General features: G+C 35.5%; 1 protein-coding gene across 1 annotated transcript; it reads right to left on the reverse strand.

The window, feature by feature from the left end:
- Positions 1 to 357: 357 nt before the first annotated feature.
- On the reverse strand, positions 358 to 18,374 carry LOC138933594 (uncharacterized). The gene is given in 18 exon segments (XM_070296416.1): positions 358 to 611; positions 1,990 to 2,122; positions 8,737 to 8,873; positions 9,052 to 9,142; positions 9,220 to 9,330; positions 9,422 to 9,686; positions 9,830 to 9,947; positions 10,218 to 10,337; positions 10,646 to 10,843; positions 12,043 to 12,178; positions 12,180 to 12,332; positions 12,546 to 12,691; positions 12,873 to 12,963; positions 13,318 to 13,434; positions 14,512 to 14,776; positions 15,825 to 15,942; positions 16,060 to 16,179; positions 17,622 to 18,374. Coding segments are annotated over 18 exon segments (2,520 nt in total). The 5' UTR covers positions 17,766 to 18,374; the 3' UTR covers positions 358 to 554.
- Between the last annotated feature and the right edge of the window lie 653 nt (positions 18,375 to 19,027).

Raw genomic sequence — 19,027 nt, forward strand, 5'->3', positions numbered from 1 at the left:
GATTTTTTAATCAGCACGTTTTAATCAATTAGCACTACCTCAACTATAATATATTTTAATTTCAGCCAATTTGGCCGAAGTAACTTTTACATTTAAAATGATGCAGTCGTTTAGATAAAAAATTGTTAATTGATACTGTTGTGTAGATTGCTCTTTTTTCGGACTTGAAGTAATTAGGCAATAAATACAATACAAGTAAATAGCATTAAAAATAAAATGCATCTATTATTTCCGCTTTTACTAACAAAGAATACTAATCACAAAATTATTATAATATTTTGCATTTTTTATAATATTTCTAAAATTATATATATCTTTTTACATATCTATACTATATTCAACATTGTTATTATTAAATTTGATATTTTAAACTTTATACATTAAGATGTAACAATAATTTCTTGTATCAAACACAAAGAGACAGTTCGTGTTTATTTGTGTATTATTTTCTGCGAGGTTAATAATAATGCTATATCTGTACCTCGAAGCCATTTGATACGTGTTTTTTTTCGTCTAATTGGATCAAAATAATTAAAAATTTCTTTACTATACTTTTAATCTTCCCGGGTAGAATAAAGAACAGTGAAGTATGATATAGAAGTACTCGTCAGCTGTAAAAAAAGTATCTTTTTTTATTCTGTCTGCTTGTTATACACTACAAAAAAAAATGGGAACACTTTTCATACCCTTAAAATTGGGCTATTTTCAAACCACTGAAACTCGACGAAAAATCATCGTAGACAAAAAATTAAAAAAGTCTATTAAAACTCGAAGTTTCAATTTTAACTTTATTGTTTTGTTCCTTAAAATTATGTATTTTTGACATTCTGCAGTTCGATAAAAAAATTTCTCTCGAAAAATTCAACTTAAGTTTCGTAAACTACAACATTTTGCCTACAAAATGCTTTTTTCAAATTTTTCTAAGATTTTCTTTGACCGAGTTACACGATTTTAGAACTAAATCTGCATTTTCTAGAAATAAGAACATACAAAAATTCTCTTTAACTATCGATAGCAGGTTACAGTCGAAAATTCAAGTTTCAAAATGCTTTTTCGTAATTTTTGGTCTACGATGATTTTTCGTCGAGTTTTAGCGGTTTGAAAATAGCCCAATTTTTAGAGTATGAAAAGTGTTCCCTATTTCTTTTTAATAGTATTGAAAAAATTGCGAGACATTTGTGTATATGCAATAGGGGGGATCCCGTTTGCCTACATTCCCGATTGCCAACAGCTTCGTTTGCCTACAACATTTTGCCGACAGCTTCGATTGCCTACAAGCATTATTGCGCACATGTAAAAATTAAAAATACGAACGTACGTTTGCACACATGACGTTATTGCGCACATACACATTGCACACATGACCGTGTTGCACACATAAAATAACAATTGGACACCGCACGATTGGATTCCGCATAACTGAGCACCGCAAATCCATGTGGAACCTCCCTTCGCAATAAAAAACAAACACTTTTTAATGCGAAGAAAGGTTCCACATGGGTTTACAACTTTCCACGTAAAACGAGATTCAACGCAAACTAATGTGTCTAGTTTTTTGATAATGGTGCCCCTTGCAGGGGGGAGGGGGGCGGCGGAAAATATTTCTTCCACGCATATACTTTTTAATGCGAAGTGAGATTCCATATTGATTTGCGGTGCTCAATCATGCGGTGTCTAATCGTCCGGTATTCAACCGTGCGGTGTCCAATTATTATTTTATGTGTGCAATACGGTCATGTGTGCAATCTGTATGTGCGCAATAAAGTCACGTGTGCAAAACATTAATTCGATTTTTTTATTTTATGTATGCAATAATATCATGTGTGCATTGTGTATGTGCGCAATAATGTCATGTGTGCAAACGTACGTTCGTATTTTTAATTTTTACATGTGCGCAATAATGCTTGTAGACAATCGCTCTGTAGGCAATCGGGAATGTAGGCAAACGGAGCCCCCTCTATATGCGATATATTCTTATATATTTCTCACCGAAGCGGCACTTTGCATGGATCCTACAAATACTCCACCAAGAATCAGATGGAAACTTTTAGTACCCCTTTGCAACAGAAAAAGTATCATTTTCTGTATACGTATTGGAACCATATACCAACGGACGTTATATCTACGAAATAATAAATTGAAAAAATACTAATTAAATAAAATTTGTATATATTTTTTGTTAATACATGCGCCATATACGCAAACACACATATACACATATATACACATGCATATTTGTTTCTTTTTTAATGCATATTAATTTTATCAGAAATCACTAATTTTGGCTTATATTATAAATATCTACACAAAACAGAAATATACTTGTATATGAAGTTAAAATATTCCTTACACTGTGTGGCAGTTGCGTGTGATGTGTTCGAAGATAGGATGTCGATCGAAAGGTAGAATGCGTGGTCTATGTATCGACAATAAATATATTCTCCTGATTATATATGTACAAGTGTTAAATTTTGTGTGGCCCTGAAAAGGGCCGATTGCGTCGCGTTTAGCGACTCCTACGCGTGGCGAGGTTTTCTCGCCACGAGATGTGTGGTGTGGTTCGAGTCCACTTCAAGGGTCCTTGCCCGGTTGTGCCCCTGGGCTTCGCCGGTGTGGAAACCGCTCGCCGGATACTTGTGGAGGCCCTGTGATACGCTGCCTCTGTTTGCGTGGCCGTCGTCCTGGTGGTGGCCTCCCAGTCGGAGTCGGAGGACTGCGTGGCCCGCTCCTGTTTGTGCGGTTGCCGGTGTTGCGTGCCGCGATGTACCAGGCTGCGACGATCCGTCTGGGTGGCCCGCTCCTGCTTGTCGCCTCTTTTTGCGTCGCTCCTGGGAGGTGTCAGCGGCGGTGGTGTCAGGAGTGCTGGCACCGTTGCTGGATAGGAGGGTGATGTATACCTCCTCAGTCGGATGTCCCAGGTAGCGAGCAGGCTTCTTGGAGGACGTGTGAAGTTGACGGCCGGTATCTCCAGCGGCTCCAGCTTCCAGGGCAGTAATGACCACTGTACTCGCTTGGCTGGTGGTTCGCTATTTCGCTGTGTGCCCTCCTGGTCCGCTCTCTGCCGTAGGTCGGCCCCTGGTGAACGGGGCGGCAGCGGTCGTGAAGGCGAACCTGTTAGGGCGCTGTTTAACAGCTTTTTTTTGACGCTCTAAGCGTATATCAAAAGAGTCGTGCTCACGTATCTGTTGCTTGCGCTCTCGAAAGCGTGAGCAGACTGTTCTGCCTTGTCGCTTCGCTACCTTATATACTGTTGTTGATGGTATTCTGATAGCGAGATTTTGGTTTGCCCAATTCGCCGCCTCGCGGTTAGGTATTTGACTACCTGCTCTGTTATGCACGTGTTTATCCCGTGCTCTTCGTCCTGTGCGCGGCACGTGCTCAGCGCGTGGTCTTCGTCCTGCGCGCGGCACGTGCTTAGCGCGCGGTTCTTGTTGTGCGCGTGGCACGTGATTAGCGCGTGGACCTTTATTCCCCGCGAGTATTTCGCGCGCCTTATATGGCATGCGTTTCTACTTGGTGGTGGATTATCCGCCACAGGACCCCCTTGGTTGTGGTGAAGTCCCTTTACTGGTCAATGTTGAATCTGACCGGTGGTCGTATTGGTCTTCCGGATCGGGTGTATCCCTTTTTTATTGGCTGTTTCTGTTCTTGCGTTGTTGGCGTTGCTGGCGATGTTGGCGTTGTTGGCGATGTTAGCGTTGTTGGCGATGTTAGCGTTGTTGGCGTTGGTTCTTCTTCTAGGACGTATGCTGGTTTCAGTCTGTCTATTGATATGTTGACTGGTTTTCCGTTGACCTTGATCTTGTATGTCTTCTCATTTCTTTGCAGTACTTCGTATGGTCCGTCGTATGGCTGTTGTAGCGCTCCGGTTGGGGCGTCATGGCGTACGAAGACTTGTGGTGTCGTTGCCATGTCCTTGAATATGAATACTGCTTTCTGTCCGTGCCTTTTTATTACGGGTCTTAACTGTTGCATAGTTTTGCGTAGTTTCTCAACTACTGTGTCTGATTGTTGCTCTCTCTCCTGTCCCTGTTGTTCCCATAGGAATTGTCCAGGGAGCCGGATTGTTTCTCCGTAAACCATTTCGGCGGGGGTTGCCTGCAGGTCTTCCTTCCATGCGGCTCTAATGCCTAGTAGTATTGTTGGTAGTACCTCCGTCCATGAGGTGGTTTGATAGCATTTGATTGCGCCCTTCAATTGTCTGTGTAAGCGCTCGACCATTCCGTTGGCTGCCGGGTGGTATGCTGTTGTCCTTATGTGCGTCGTACCGGTTAGCTGTGTTAGTTGTTTGAATAAATCTGCTTCAAATTGTCGGCCCTGATCCGTTGTAATTTTTGCTGGTGTGCCGTAGCGTGTGATCCATTCTGTGTATAAGTGTTGTGCAACTGTTTCTGCGGTTATGTCTCGTATTGGGATGGCTTCTGGCCATCTCGAAAATCGGTCTATGATGGTTAGGCAATATCGGTATCCCTTCGAAATTGGTAGAGGTCCTACAATGTCCATGTGTATATGTTGGAATCTCTGTGTGGGATTTAGGAAGTTTCCCAACGGTGTTTGATTATGCCTTGAGATTTTTGCTTTTTGGCATGGTATGCATGCTTGTGCCCATCTTGTGCAGTCTTTTTGTGCTTGTGGCCATACGTATCGTTGTGTGATGAGTTTTACTGTTGCCTTTCTTCCTGGGTGTGCCAGGTTATGTAGTGACAGGAAGATTTGTCGCCGTAGTGCTTCTGGTACGTATGGTCGTGTGATTGGCGTTTCCGTGTCACAATACAATCCGGTTATTGTTCCGGGAAGAGGTATCTTTGTTAGTTTTAATCCTTTCTTTGCTTTCAGGATCTTTTGTAACTCTGGGTCTTCCTCTTGTGCTCGAGCGAGTGCTTCGTAGTTTACTGCCTTTTCTACAGCTTCTACGCGAGAAAGAGAATCTGCCACGACGTTTTCTTTTCCGGAGACGTGTCGAATGTCGGTTGTAAATTGTCCGATCAATTCGAGGTGTCTGGCTTGTCGTGGTGAGCTGCGCAGTGGATCTTGTCTGAAGGCGAACGTAATCGGTTTATGGTCCGTGTATACTGTGAATGTTCGTCCTTCCAGCAAGTGTCTATAATGTTTTACAGCAACGTAGATCGCTAGTAGCTCTCGATCATACGGGCTATACTGCTTTTGTGCGTTGTTAAGTTTTTTACTTAGAAACGCGAGTGGCTGCCATTGTCCGTCTACTCGTTGTTGGACTACAGCTCCGATTGCGGTGTCTGAGGCGTCTGTTGTTACCGCTAATTCTGCTGCTGGATCTGGATGTGCTAGTAGCGTTGCTCGAGCTAAGCTGTTTTTACAGCTGGTGAATGCTTCTTCTAGTTCTGTCGTCCATGTGATAGGTGTTTTTCCTTTCTTCTTTGGACCTTTCAGCACGTCGTTGAGGGTTGCCTGTTCTTTAGCAGCCCCGGGGATAAAACGTCTATAAAAGTTTATTATCCCCAAGAACTGGCGCATTTGTTTAATGCTGCTAGGTTTTGGAAAGTTTCTTATGGCTTCTACTTTTTCAGGAAGTGGCCTAGTACCTTCTTGTGACACGAGGTATCCGAGAAACTTTACTTGTTTTGCCTCGAAAACACATTTGGCTGGGTTTATTTTGATCCCGTATGTATCTAATCTGGTAAAAACTTCTCTCAAATGTTTACTGTGTTCCTCTTTTGTTTTTGAGGCTATCAGTATGTCGTCTATGTAGGCATAACAGTAATCCAGTCCGTGCAGGATTTCGTTTATAAAACGTTGGAATGTTTGTGCAGCGTTTCTCAATCCGAATGGCATGTATAGAAATTCGTAGAGTCCGAATGGTGTTGCTATTGCCGTTTTTACGATATCGGCGGGGTGTACCGGGATCTGGTTGTATGCACGTACTAGATCGATTGTTGTGAAGATCTGTTTCTGATGCAGCGTTTGCGCGAAGTCCTCTATGTGCGGAATTGGGTAGCTGTCTGGAATCGTTCTTGCGTTTAGTTTGCGGTAGTCTCCGCATGGTCTCCAGTTATTCTCTTTCTTTGGCACCATGTGTAGCGGTGATGCCCAAGGACTTTTTGATGGTCTTATAATTCCCTCTTGTAGCAAGAGGTCGAACTCCGCTTTTGCTGCCTGTAATTTATCGGGTGCCAATCTGCGTGGTCGGCTTGCTTCCGGCTGTCCTGGTGTTGTCGCTATATGGTGCTCTGTATTATGTTTTGCTATCTTCTGCGCTCCTGCGGGCTGTGTGATTCCCGGAAACTCTGCTATTATACGGTGGTAGAGTGTTTCCTCTTTCACAACTTTTATCGAGGTGACTTCGCTGTATTTTGCCGTTCCTGGCGTGGCCAGTCCGGTTTTCCCGTCTATTAATTTTCGGTTCTTGACGTCTGGTAATAGGTGATATTGAGCCAGAAAGTCTGAGCCGATGATTGGTTGTGCTACGTCTGCTACCGTGAAGCGCCATGGAAATGCTCGTCTCAATCCCAGGTTTGGTTGCAGGGTTATCATGCCGTACGTTATGATCCTCGTGCCGTTTGCTGCGAATAGATCGAATGGCTGTCTCTGCTGATTTCCCTGCCTAAACCTGCGTGGATAGACGCTTATGTCGGAGCCTGTATCTATCAGAAATGTTATTTTTGATTTCTGGTCTTTTATGTACAGGCGGCGAGGTTCTGTGTCGCCGTCATTGGCCGCCCTCAATGACTGCTTTCCTCGTTTTTTGGCTGTTTGTACGTGCATGGTTGAGTGCATTTGCGTGCCTCTGCTCCAAAGCGTTTGTGATAATAGCATATGCCCTCTTGTTTCGGTGTTCTTTGATAATTTCGGCTCCTGCTTCTTGAGCGTTCTCTCGTGCTGCCTCGGGTGTTCCTTTGCTTCATGAACCTTGTCATCTGTGTCGTGAGTGCTGCGACCTGCTTTGTCAGCATTTCTATCTGTGCTGTCCATGGGTTGGCTGCTTGTGTTGCTGCCGTTTGCTGTCCGATTGCCGCCACGAGTGTCCGGTTGCTGACCTCGTGTATTCGGTCTGCTTGCTCTGCTACGCTGCTCAGTTCGTCCTCCGTTCGTGTAGCTAGTATTGCTTGCATTTGTGGAGGCAATCGCCCTAGCCACAAGGTCCTTAGCAGCTCGTCTGATACCGTCGTTCCGGCCAAGGTAGTCAGATGTCGCAGAAACTGCGACGGTTTCCTGTCGCCTAGTTCTTCGTGCTCAAGGAGTTGCTTTATCTTTTGCGCCTGTGAATCTGTTAGGCGCTGTATGAGGGCCTTCTTGATGGCCTCGTATCTGCGAGTTGCTGGTGGCTGCGTGATGACGTCTTTGACTTCTCTTGCTTGCTTAGGTTCTATCCGTGAGAGAACGTAAGCGTACTTCGTGTTGTCATCTGTGATGCTGCTCAACGCGAACTGTCCTTCTAGCTGCGCGAACCACAGCTCCGGGTCTTCCGGCCAGAAGGGTGGGATGCGTAGTCCCATCCTGCTTGTTGGCTGGTCTTCGTCGTCGACGAGTATCGTGCTATCCTTCGGGTTTCTCGGCATCCTTCCTCGTCGGGGTCACCAATGTGGTGGTTGCGTGGATGTGTTCGAAGATAGGATGTCGATCGAAAGGTAGAATGCGTGGTCTATGTATCGACAATAAATATATTCTCCTGATTATATATGTACAAGTGTTAAATTTTGTGTGGCCCTGAAAAGGGCCGATTGCGTCGCGTTTAGCGACTCCTACGCGTGGCGAGGTTTTCTCGCCACGAGATGTGTGGTGTGGTTCGAGTCCACTTCAAGGGTCCTTGCCCGGTTGTGCCCCTGGGCTTCGCCGGTGTGGAAACCGCTCGCCGGATACTTGTGGAGGCCCTGTGATACGCTGCCTCTGTTTGCGTGGCCGTCGTCCTGGTGGTGGCCTCCCAGTCGGAGTCGGAGGACTGCGTGGCCCGCTCCTGTTTGTGCGGTTGCCGGTGTTGCGTGCCGCGATGTACCAGGCTGCGACGATCCGTCTGGGTGGCCCGCTCCTGCTTGTCGCCTCTTTTTGCGTCGCTCCTGGGAGGTGTCAGCGGCGGTGGTGTCAGGAGTGCTGGCACCGTTGCTGGATAGGAGGGTGATGTATACCTCCTCAGTCGGATGTCCCAGGTAGCGAGCAGGCTTCTTGGAGGACGTGTGAAGTTGACGGCCGGTATCTCCAGCGGCTCCAGCTTCCAGGGCAGTAATGACCACTGTACTCGCTTGGCTGGTGGTTCGCTATTTCGCTGTGTGCCCTCCTGGTCCGCTCTCTGCCGTAGGTCGGCCCCTGGTGAACGGGGCGGCAGCGGTCGTGAAGGCGAACCTGTTAGGGCGCTGTTTAACAGCTTTTTTTTGACGCTCTAAGCGTATATCAAAAGAGTCGTGCTCACGTATCTGTTGCTTGCGCTCTCGAAAGCGTGAGCAGACTGTTCTGCCTTGTCGCTTCGCTACCTTATATACTGTTGTTGATGGTATTCTGATAGCGAGATTTTGGTTTGCCCAATTCGCCGCCTCGCGGTTAGGTATTTGACTACCTGCTCTGTTATGCACGTGTTTATCCCGTGCTCTTCGTCCTGTGCGCGGCACGTGCTCAGCGCGTGGTCTTCGTCCTGCGCGCGGCACGTGCTTAGCGCGCGGTTCTTGTTGTGCGCGTGGCACGTGATTAGCGCGTGGACCTTTATTCCCCGCGAGTATTTCGCGCGCCTTATATGGCATGCGTTTCTACTTGGTGGTGGATTATCCGCCACACACTGTAACAAACACATATTCATTGTGATCTGTAATTTCTTGTGCAGTATAATTGGATACAAACAAGTACAAATAGAGAACAATTAAAATATTTAGAGATAATATAAATTGCCCAATGTTATCGGTAAATGACACAACCTGAAAATTGATGAGACACATGTTACATGCTTCATATCGATTTTCTACACATGACATTGTACTATGGGTATTATAAAAATTATTTCGATATTTTTCTCTATCTATGCGGGTTTGTTGACTAATTTTAATTTTACAAAGTAGTACACTGTTTGTGCTAGAATTTGTACACGAAATTTACCCGAAGAAGATTACAGCACAAACAAACCATACCAGCCGCTATCAAGCAAAAGAACGATCCCTCAAAATTAGATATTAAAAAATTGATAAGCCTTTAAACATGAGAAAAGTTTATACAATATTATCATATGTATTAAATACTTGTTATTAAAATAACAAAAATACTAACTTTATAGCGTTACAATGAATGTTTATAGCACGAATTATCTCCTTGTAACTTTTTTCTTCATTTTTGGAATTATTCTTTTGTGAGATATAAATTGCCTTCTCGATACGGTAACTGGAAATAATTTTGTTGCTCTAACACTATATATATTATTTGTCTAAGAATATAATTTTTAAATAGTTGTATTTACCTCTAATTTACTTACCAGGCGATATTAAACATTGCACATGTATGTTGAAGATATGTTATGAGCATAGTTCCTGTCGCTATCATTGCCAGTATGCCTATGCAAATTGCTACATGTCGATGCAGCGTAATTAAATAAAAATATTTTTCTTTATCAATGAAATATTCGGTCTCTATATACGACGGAGAAGGTGATCGAAATTTATTTTTGAGAACCATAATGTGACAAATGTACGGCCAAATATATATCAAAAGAATAGTAAATTGACAGCATATCCCAAGTACTAGGAAAGATTATAAAATAATCATATAAATCCATAGATATATTATTTTCTAATTTTTAACATTTTCTTACGATTGCAATTTATTTATTTGAACATGAAAAGATATTGGAACTTAAGTTAAAGATCGAGAAATATTTTCTTACATAAAAGTTTAATCGTAATACGTTTCGCTTTGATGCCGTATTTTTCCACGATAGCGATTTCATTTTTGTCTTCTATCTCATTACACACATCTTGAAGTTGCTTCAGCGAACTTCTTAACTATCATTTTAACAATATTATTGTATGTTGTTTATCGCGATATTCGAAAATTATTATAATAAAGCTTCCGTGTTCTTTCTTGATTGGATTCACATTAGTTTGTCTATTTTATGTGTTTTTCTGTAGGCTTACATTATAATGATTATAAAACAAAAAGTGAACGACATGTAAAAAAAAACTATATAAATCGAGAGTAACGAATACGAAAGCCGGCCTATATTGTATTCAAAAATTTATTTATCAGTGATGTTTAATAATTTACATGCTTACAATATCGGCGTTAATCCAAAATGAATTGTATTTAATCGCCAAACAAATAAAAAAGAATGCAGAAGATAAAACTTTATAGATAAAATCCAGAGTACATTCCGATGTTATAAATGATGTTAACTGCAAATAGTAATGTTATTCATTATATGTGATATCATTAGCAAAATTACATTATTCGATCAGTTCATAAATTCTCAATTTTTCGTTAATCTATTACATACAATAATTTAGCAAAAGAGATATTTTACACAATTGATACTTTTATATAATTTAAACAACAATAATTATAGGAAAAATAATTTTAATGCAATATAATTATATATGAATCTTATATGCGAGACAAAATTTAAATAATATATTAATTCTTATACATCAGTATAAGAATGCGCAATTCCGTAATAAAATACAACAGAGAAATGCTGACGTACCTGAAATACGATGAAAGTCATCAAAGTACCGTAAAGTATAATTAATTGAAATTCAACTAGTCGCGATCGCTGATAAGGCCACAAGCCAATGATAAGCAACAGAATTCGGTTGATGTTAAAATGTTGAGTCTCGAGAGAGATCATCTCTCCGTGACTGTCGACACAAGTTTGACGGAAAAGCAGTACACGAATATTCAGCTATCCCCCCTTTTCAATTTATCAACCGCTTAATAAACGACTGCTTCCTCATAGTATAAACTTTATTATCAGTGTAATCTTCTTAATTCGATAAATAAGAAATAGTCAATAATGCATATAGTGACTACTTTAAATTGCGTGGAAAATTAGGCAATTACATAATTATATAATTTAAAAAATTTTCTTAGGTGAAAATTCATGAATAAACAATCGATTCCGTATTAAGAACAATTTAACGGAATTATTTTCTTATAGAAAAGTATTCATGAGAGAACTTTTTTACACAAAAGTCGCGCAGTCGCAAACGCTACTTTTCGGTAACGTATATGTTTCATTCTATTGTATACAAGGCTGAAAGACACTCTTTTAAGTTGTGCTCAATATCAACACATCTCAGCATATTTAAATCGGTACTACCAAAACATGTTATTCTTTACTAAATGTCATTTTACAGTATTCTTTTTGTTTAAATTTTTATATTCTATAATATTTTATATTCTCTAATAACTTTCTTAATTTTAAATACGCCAAATTAAAATGAAAATACAATAATGGTTCTAATATATACAAATATGATAAAAAATGTTTTAACGGACGATAGGAAGTCGACGCAGTAAACAGGACGCAAATGATTAAATTGTCAAAATAATTTTGTTTATTATAGAATTGTACGTTTCGATCTCGATTTAGACCATCTTCTGCTTATAATAAATAAATAAAAATATAATAAATAAATTAGATCAAACGCGCATGGTAACCTTCACGCGACTCACAGAACTCTAAACACTATGTCCCGTGTTTATTAATTTTCTACAGTTTTCAACAATTTGTGATATTAAAAAAATAAATTAATTTTCTAGAGTTTTACAGACAATTTGTGATATTAAAAAAATAAATTAATTTTCTAGAGTTTTACACAATTTGTGATATTAAAAAAATTAAATTTAAATTTTTGCTTTCATTAATATATCTTTTTCAATCATGTATATTTAAATATATGTAGCATTCAACGTATCAGTGTATATCGCATTAGAAAAAAAAATTTAATCTAACGAAAAATAAATATATAACTATTTATGGTATTATCATCGCATTTCTATCAATTTGAGCAGCTCCATTATATTATTATATCCATTTAATATATCTATGTAATGTATCAAATCTGTACTATATCGGCTTTATATAGTATTAGTTCATCGATATCGGTATAAGACGTTAATTATTGTCTCGTGGAATAAATAAATGTAAAGTACGAAACTGACGCGCTGACCAACTGCAATAAGAGATATCTTCTTGAAATGTTTGAAATGTATGTACTCTTCGTTGAATAAATTTTGATAAAATTTTCACCGTCGCAAAGCCTTCTAAGGATCCTACAAACAATCCACCGATAATTACTAGATTGTCAAAAGCTTTAGTTCCCCTTTGTAACAGGAATAATATCAGCTTCTGTATATGTAAGGGTGCTATGTACCATTGAACATTGTACCTACGAAATAATAACGAAACAGCTAACCAGTGATATTTGACGAGCATAAAATTCATAAATAATCCATAGAATACGTAAAATTTGTTTAAGAAAACATTTTAACTTTTGTCTTTTTTGAATTTTATTTTGCATGCATTGCCTTTGTCTTTCATCTTAATTATTTTAATTTGTGACATGAAAATCCGACATTTGTCACATGAAAATCTTTCTTACACAGTAGCAAATATGTGATTATTGTGATCTATAATCAATTGCCCACAATAGTTGGCGAGGAAAGTATATATATAGTAGATGTTCACAAAAATAATATACTTTATAATTTGTGCGACAGCGCATTCAGATGACAGTTCGTGAAAAATCTGAAATACGAGTTTTACAATAGCGTAATTAATTTTTTTATCTATGTTTTTATCATGATTCTCTACGCTTTATAAACTGAAAACTCAACGGATATGATCTATTCAGATTGTTAGTGAATTTATAGCGCTACATATTGCTCTTTATTAGAAAGTACATGTACGAAGGAAAGACAATACTTACCTGATAAAGATTGAGACTCGCTGTAAGTAATCCGTCAATTATAAGGACGAATAAGAATTTATTAATTGAGGAAATAAAAATTTTTGTAAACCTTCAATAAAAAATGTGAAAGATATTATTTGCGTTCTTATACAATACGTACCGTAACACATAGAAGTCAATTCAGGCATAGATTTTTTTTTTTTTTAGTCGAACCTATTTTAGTTCGTAATGTTGATTCGATTTCATTTTTTTGTCTAGTGTTTCTTTATTTTCAATATTAAATACATTAAAGAAAATTATAAAAGTTATTAAATTTCAAATCATTTATAGCAATTAAAAAGTATCTGCGAGGTTCGACATTTTTGCTAAACAAAAAAATCTGTCAAGGAATTTATACTTAAAGTGAATTCTACATATTACGATACTTTCTATTTATAAACATATGCATCCGAGAAATACAAACTTTATCGCCTTCCGATGCATATCTACGGCGTATACAATACCCATGTAAATTAAATTTACATTTTTTACAGCGCTTATTTGTCGAGTGTCAATGCTCATGATCCTCTCCATACGATAACTATAAATTACGTGATACGTTAATAATTTTATAATTACACTAAAAATAATTTTTTTTTTTTATTACATGGGACAGTCGGACATAAACCGAATTTTTTCCAAAACTTTTTATTCGATCAAAATATTTCCAACGCACAAATCTTTTTTCTACATAGTTTCTACTAACATTTAATTTACTAACATTTTTGTCACCGGATTGATAATTTTTTTATTGAAAATTATATAGAAAGAAACTTGGGGGTATGCGTTGGAAATATTTTGATGAAATAAAAAGTTTTGGAAAAAATTCGATTTATATTTGACTGACCCTCGTAAATAAATAAGTTTCGTTAATTTTGATTTTTTTTACTTAAATAAATATATATTTTGTTTTGAAAAATGTTTTGTTACATAGTTATATTAAATAAATTATTATTTGCATGTAATAAAAATTGTAATTTTGAAAATAAAATATTTAAAATTATGATATAAAAGAATATTTATTTGAAAATAAAAAATTATTTAATAAAATAAAGAAGACCTATATTTTTGAACCAAACAGTCAAAAATTTAAAAATATTTATTAATGGAAGTAATTTAATATAATAAAGATAAAAGGCAATTTCTTTTTATTTACAAATAAAATCATGCTTTCCTTTTATTTTATATTTTACTAATTTAAATATATTTGCTGCTTGATTGAAATAACTATCTTTTTTGAAAAAATTTAATAAATAATTTTTTTAAATCAAAAAAAAATTTTCGGATTTAGTACATTTTTTTTCAATGTGCATATCTACTCGTGTACGATGTTATCACATAAGAGTAAATTCCGATATGAATCCAGTACAATTTTGTCGAATTTTTTTATTTGGAATAATGAAACTTTTAGTTTTGTGTAGACATAAATTTTCATTTTCATTACTACTCTGAGAAAAAGAAAGTTATTGACTTGACTAAATTCGTCCAACTAATTAATATTTCTTTAATTGAAATATTTAAATATTTCAATTAGAGAAATACAAAGAAATAGTAATTAGTTGGACGAATTTAGTCAAGTTAACAACTTTTTTTTCTCAATATATGTTAATTTTCTCACCTAGCAATCCTTAACATTCCACAAATATGTTGAATATATGTTAAACACATTGTTCCTGTCGCTAGCGTTACCATTATTCCTATGCAAAATGCTGCGTTGGTATGTAACATAATTAAATAGAAATATCTCTCTTGATCGATGAAGTATTCTGAGACGATTTGTAGCGAAATATATGGTCGAGACTCATTCCCGGACATTAGAATGGCGAAAATATGGGGTAGAAATGGAGAAAGAATAAAGACACCCGTGCCACACATACAAATCACTAAAAAGAGATGTAAAAGCCACAATCATGGGGGGATATTTATTTATTAATATACAGGAAGAATTTTTTAAATTGAATTGAATTTTTTATATTTTTTATATTTCGAAAACAATGCGTTTTTGACAAGAAAGTTTGAAACAAAAGTTGTTTGATTTTAGGGGGGAAACATAACTGCATTATTTATTTCTGATTGGGTGGAACTTTTTAAGGTTATTTCAAGGTCAATTTAATTTTTTAAATGGAAACTCCCATTTTTTATTGCATATTCTTCTAGCTTATCTCGACAGCTTTTTAAAACACTATAATTAAGTATTTTTCGAGATATTTTATATCTTAATCTGACATATTTTGATATAAAAAATAGAATATCTCGTAAAATATTTAGTTTTTGATAATCTTATCGTAATACTTTTATGTATAGAATAATGAGACAAATCAATTAATATAAAAAAAAATTGTTTTTAAGAAAACGTATGTGATTGTTTACAATATATTTTTTAAAACAATTATTTTTTTTCTTTTTTTTTACACTAATGATTGGTCTCCTTATTCTGTACGTAAAAGTATTACGGTAATATTATCGAAAACTAAATATTTTATGAGATATTTTATTTTTTATATCAAAATATGTCAGATTAAAATATAAAATAACTCGAAAAACACTTAATTATAGTGTTTTGAAAAGCTCTCGAGATAAGCTAGAATAATATTGAATAAAAAATGGGGGTTTCCATTTAAAAAATAAAGTTGACCTTGAAATAACCTTGAAATAACCTTGAAAACGTCCACCGAATCAGAAATAAATAATATAGTTTGTCCCGAAAAATCAAACAACTTTTGTTTCAAATTTTCTTTTTAAAAATGTATTGTTTTCAACATATTTACATGTCTCAATTTAAAAAACTCACCCTGTATTACAAAAATTAATAACTATTGTACGTTATAAATTTATTTCATCTCTATTTAATTGATTTGGCCAGAAACTCGACTGCGAGTAAAGAACTTATTAAACACTTTTTAAGTAATTAAAATTATATGATTGGCTTACGCGTAAGTATTCCAGTGTAACGTCTTGCAATATTCCAATATTTTTCTATAATGGCGACTTCGCTCTCATCCCTTAGCTCGTTATAGGTACATTGAAGTAGTTCTAATAAATGTTTCACCTGTCGTATCAACGAAATTTCTCTATACCATAGATATTTTGTTGAGGCGTAACAAAGATTGCAATACATATGACACATTTATTCAAACAAGTAGAAGAATATGTATTCTTCACTTACGACATCCATGTTAAACGAAAACTTGCTGTACAGTATCAAATGGAACATGAAGAAAGATACGGCAGAAAGAATTTCAATAACGTATTGTAGAGTGCATTTTGAAGTCACAAATATCATAAACTGCGAAAAATGATTTTGTTGAATCAGTCGCATAAAAGAAATAACACGTTTCTTATTTTATCAATAAGCAGAAAAATCTAAATTAATCTTAAAATTGTCCTTTTCTACGCGTGGATTGTGCAAAAATCGCGCAAAGTATGACAGAATGACACACATAAAATTAGGTAATAACACAATTACATTTTGCCGCTTGTCTCACTACATAGAAGAGAGCAATTAACAATTCAGATCTTTCTGTTTACTGTTAAGATAGTAAAATGTATTATGCAATAATTTTGTATAATATTATATATATTGTATAAAAATTAAGTATATACAGGTTGTCCTAGACCACCCGTACACCCCTTTTCTTTCAAAAACTAAGCATTTTAGAGAAAAACGTTTTCAACAAAAATTTTATGGTTTTGAGGGGAACATAAAATGGTGTCATTGGTTTCAATTAGTATAAAAAATAATTGTTTTTAAGAAAATTATTTAAAATGTATTTTTTAAAACAATTATTTGTTTTTCTTGGCACTAATTGATTTGTCTCATTATTCTGTACATAAAAGTATTACGGTAAGATTATCGAAAACTGAATATTTTGTAAAATATATAATTTTTTATATCAAAATATGTCAGATTAGTATATACAGATAAGTATATACAGGTTGTCCTAGACCACCCGTACACCCCTTTTCTTTCAAAAACTAAGCATTTTAGAGAAAAACGTTTTCAACAAAAATTTTATGGTTTTGAGGGGAACATAAAATGGTGTCATTGGTTTCAATTAGTATAAAAAATAATTGTTTTTAAGAAAATTATTTAAAATGTATTTTTTAAAACAATTATTTGTTTTTCTTGGCACTAATTGATTTGTCTCATTATTCTGTACATAAAAGTATTACGGTAAGATTATCGAAAACTGAATATTTTGTAAAATATATAATTTTTTATATCAAAATATGTCAGATTAAAATATAAAATAACTCAAAAAGTAAAAAAATACTTTATTATAGTGCTTTGGAAAGCTCTCGAGATAAGCTACAAGAATATATAATGAAAAATACAAGGTTCTATTTAAAAAACGGAAGTTGACCTTCAAATGTCCTTGAAAATGACCTTTAATGTCAAATTCAAGGTCACTATTAGATAGCCCCCTTTGTTCCCTACAACTATTGTCGTTTTCCTTCAAACGTTGATCCTGAAAAGTTATGAGGATGGAACTTTTAAAGTGGGACACCCTGTATATATAATATATTACACACATAAAAAAATAATTACATAATTAGTAAAGGTATATTATTGTAATATGTGCCATAATCAATATAAATACATACCACATCACAAACGTCACAGTTAACATAAATACGTACCAGAGATTACAAATAACAATATATGTTAGCTTATAAAATTTATGTAATGTAAATATCGCATATAATTATGTAAAACCATTGATGTACTTGAAATAAAATGAAGCTTGTCAGAATGCCGTAGAGTAAAATCAGTTGGGCTCGAACGAGTTTGGATTGCGCGTAAGGCCATAAGCCAACTGTGAGTAAAAGAATACGATTGATGTTAAAATACCGACTTTCCACGCAGATCATTTCTTCGAGAGAGTTGAGACACGTATGACCGCGAGGGAGTCGATCACGTTCCTTTCATCCCCTCTTTTCGATCAATCGATTGAACGTTCCCTCTTTTTTTTTTTTACGAAAATTTTATAAAATTGATACTAAGTGCTAGAGAACATTAGCGTACGCCTTCGACATTAATTCGCAATTTAGCAACGTTTCTCGCGAAAATCGTCCACGATTAAGCGATCGATATGATACTTAAAGGTTATTTGTGAGCAATTCAACGGATGCTTTTTTCTCAGCAAAAAGGAGGAAAAATAGACTCGAGAGAGAAGTCTCACGCACAGGCGCATTTCCTTTTTCTCGGCGTTACAACATCATTCTAGTACACGCACTCGTGAGATACGGTTGATCTTCGAAGGAATTGTCTCCCGATTTAAAATATATCGCTGTATCATCTATCAAACTTATCGCTCATCAAGTATGTAGTATCATTTTTCAACAGAAATAGCTCTATTTTGTACATTTACATAAATCTTTATTACGATCGAAATACATACGCAAAAAAATCGAAACGTCTAACGACAATATAACATTAATCAAATCTATACACAGAAAAATATTATTCTATCGCTAAGTAAAATAATTACTCGGTTAACTTTACTTCTTTTAAATAACAGTTATCCTTAACAAAGAGTATTTTCTCAATAATAGTCTTAAAATAGACTTGTCACAAATTTTAGAAGAACTAATTATCATGGATTTAAAAAAAAAATAAATATTTTCTTTCGAAGAATATTATAAAATTTCATCGAAGAAGAGTCAGATATATATGGTTAATTTAATGTAAGAAAATTTATTGGATCAGAAAAATTTAATGTATTTATTTCAATTATATATAATTTAATATTCTTGATTAAAGTATTAAATTTACTAAGATCCAGAATATATTTTGAATAAATTTGATGCTTATGATAAACTTATGATAGACTTGTCGATATATGAACTTTTGAAATACTTGAAATAAGTAATATTTACTTGTATATAATATGTATTTTTCTGTGTGTATTACTTGATATATAGCATATATAATAGCTAATGTTATATATCATCTGTAAGAAGAATCTTTTTTTTTAGCTTCATATACATAAGACATTTAAATCATCAAATTATATCTAAAGATAATATGACTCTTATTGAAGAGTTTATTTCACAAATCTTGATATCTTTTTTTGCACATTTATTGTAAAAAAAAATTAATTATAAAAAAATTTGGCCATACTAATATTAAC

Source organism: Polyergus mexicanus, unplaced genomic scaffold, assembly GCF_030449975.1.
Source record: "Polyergus mexicanus isolate NDT 795.1 unplaced genomic scaffold, iyPolMexi1.0 SCAF_5, whole genome shotgun sequence".
Classification (NCBI taxonomy): Eukaryota; Metazoa; Arthropoda; class Insecta; order Hymenoptera; family Formicidae; genus Polyergus; species Polyergus mexicanus.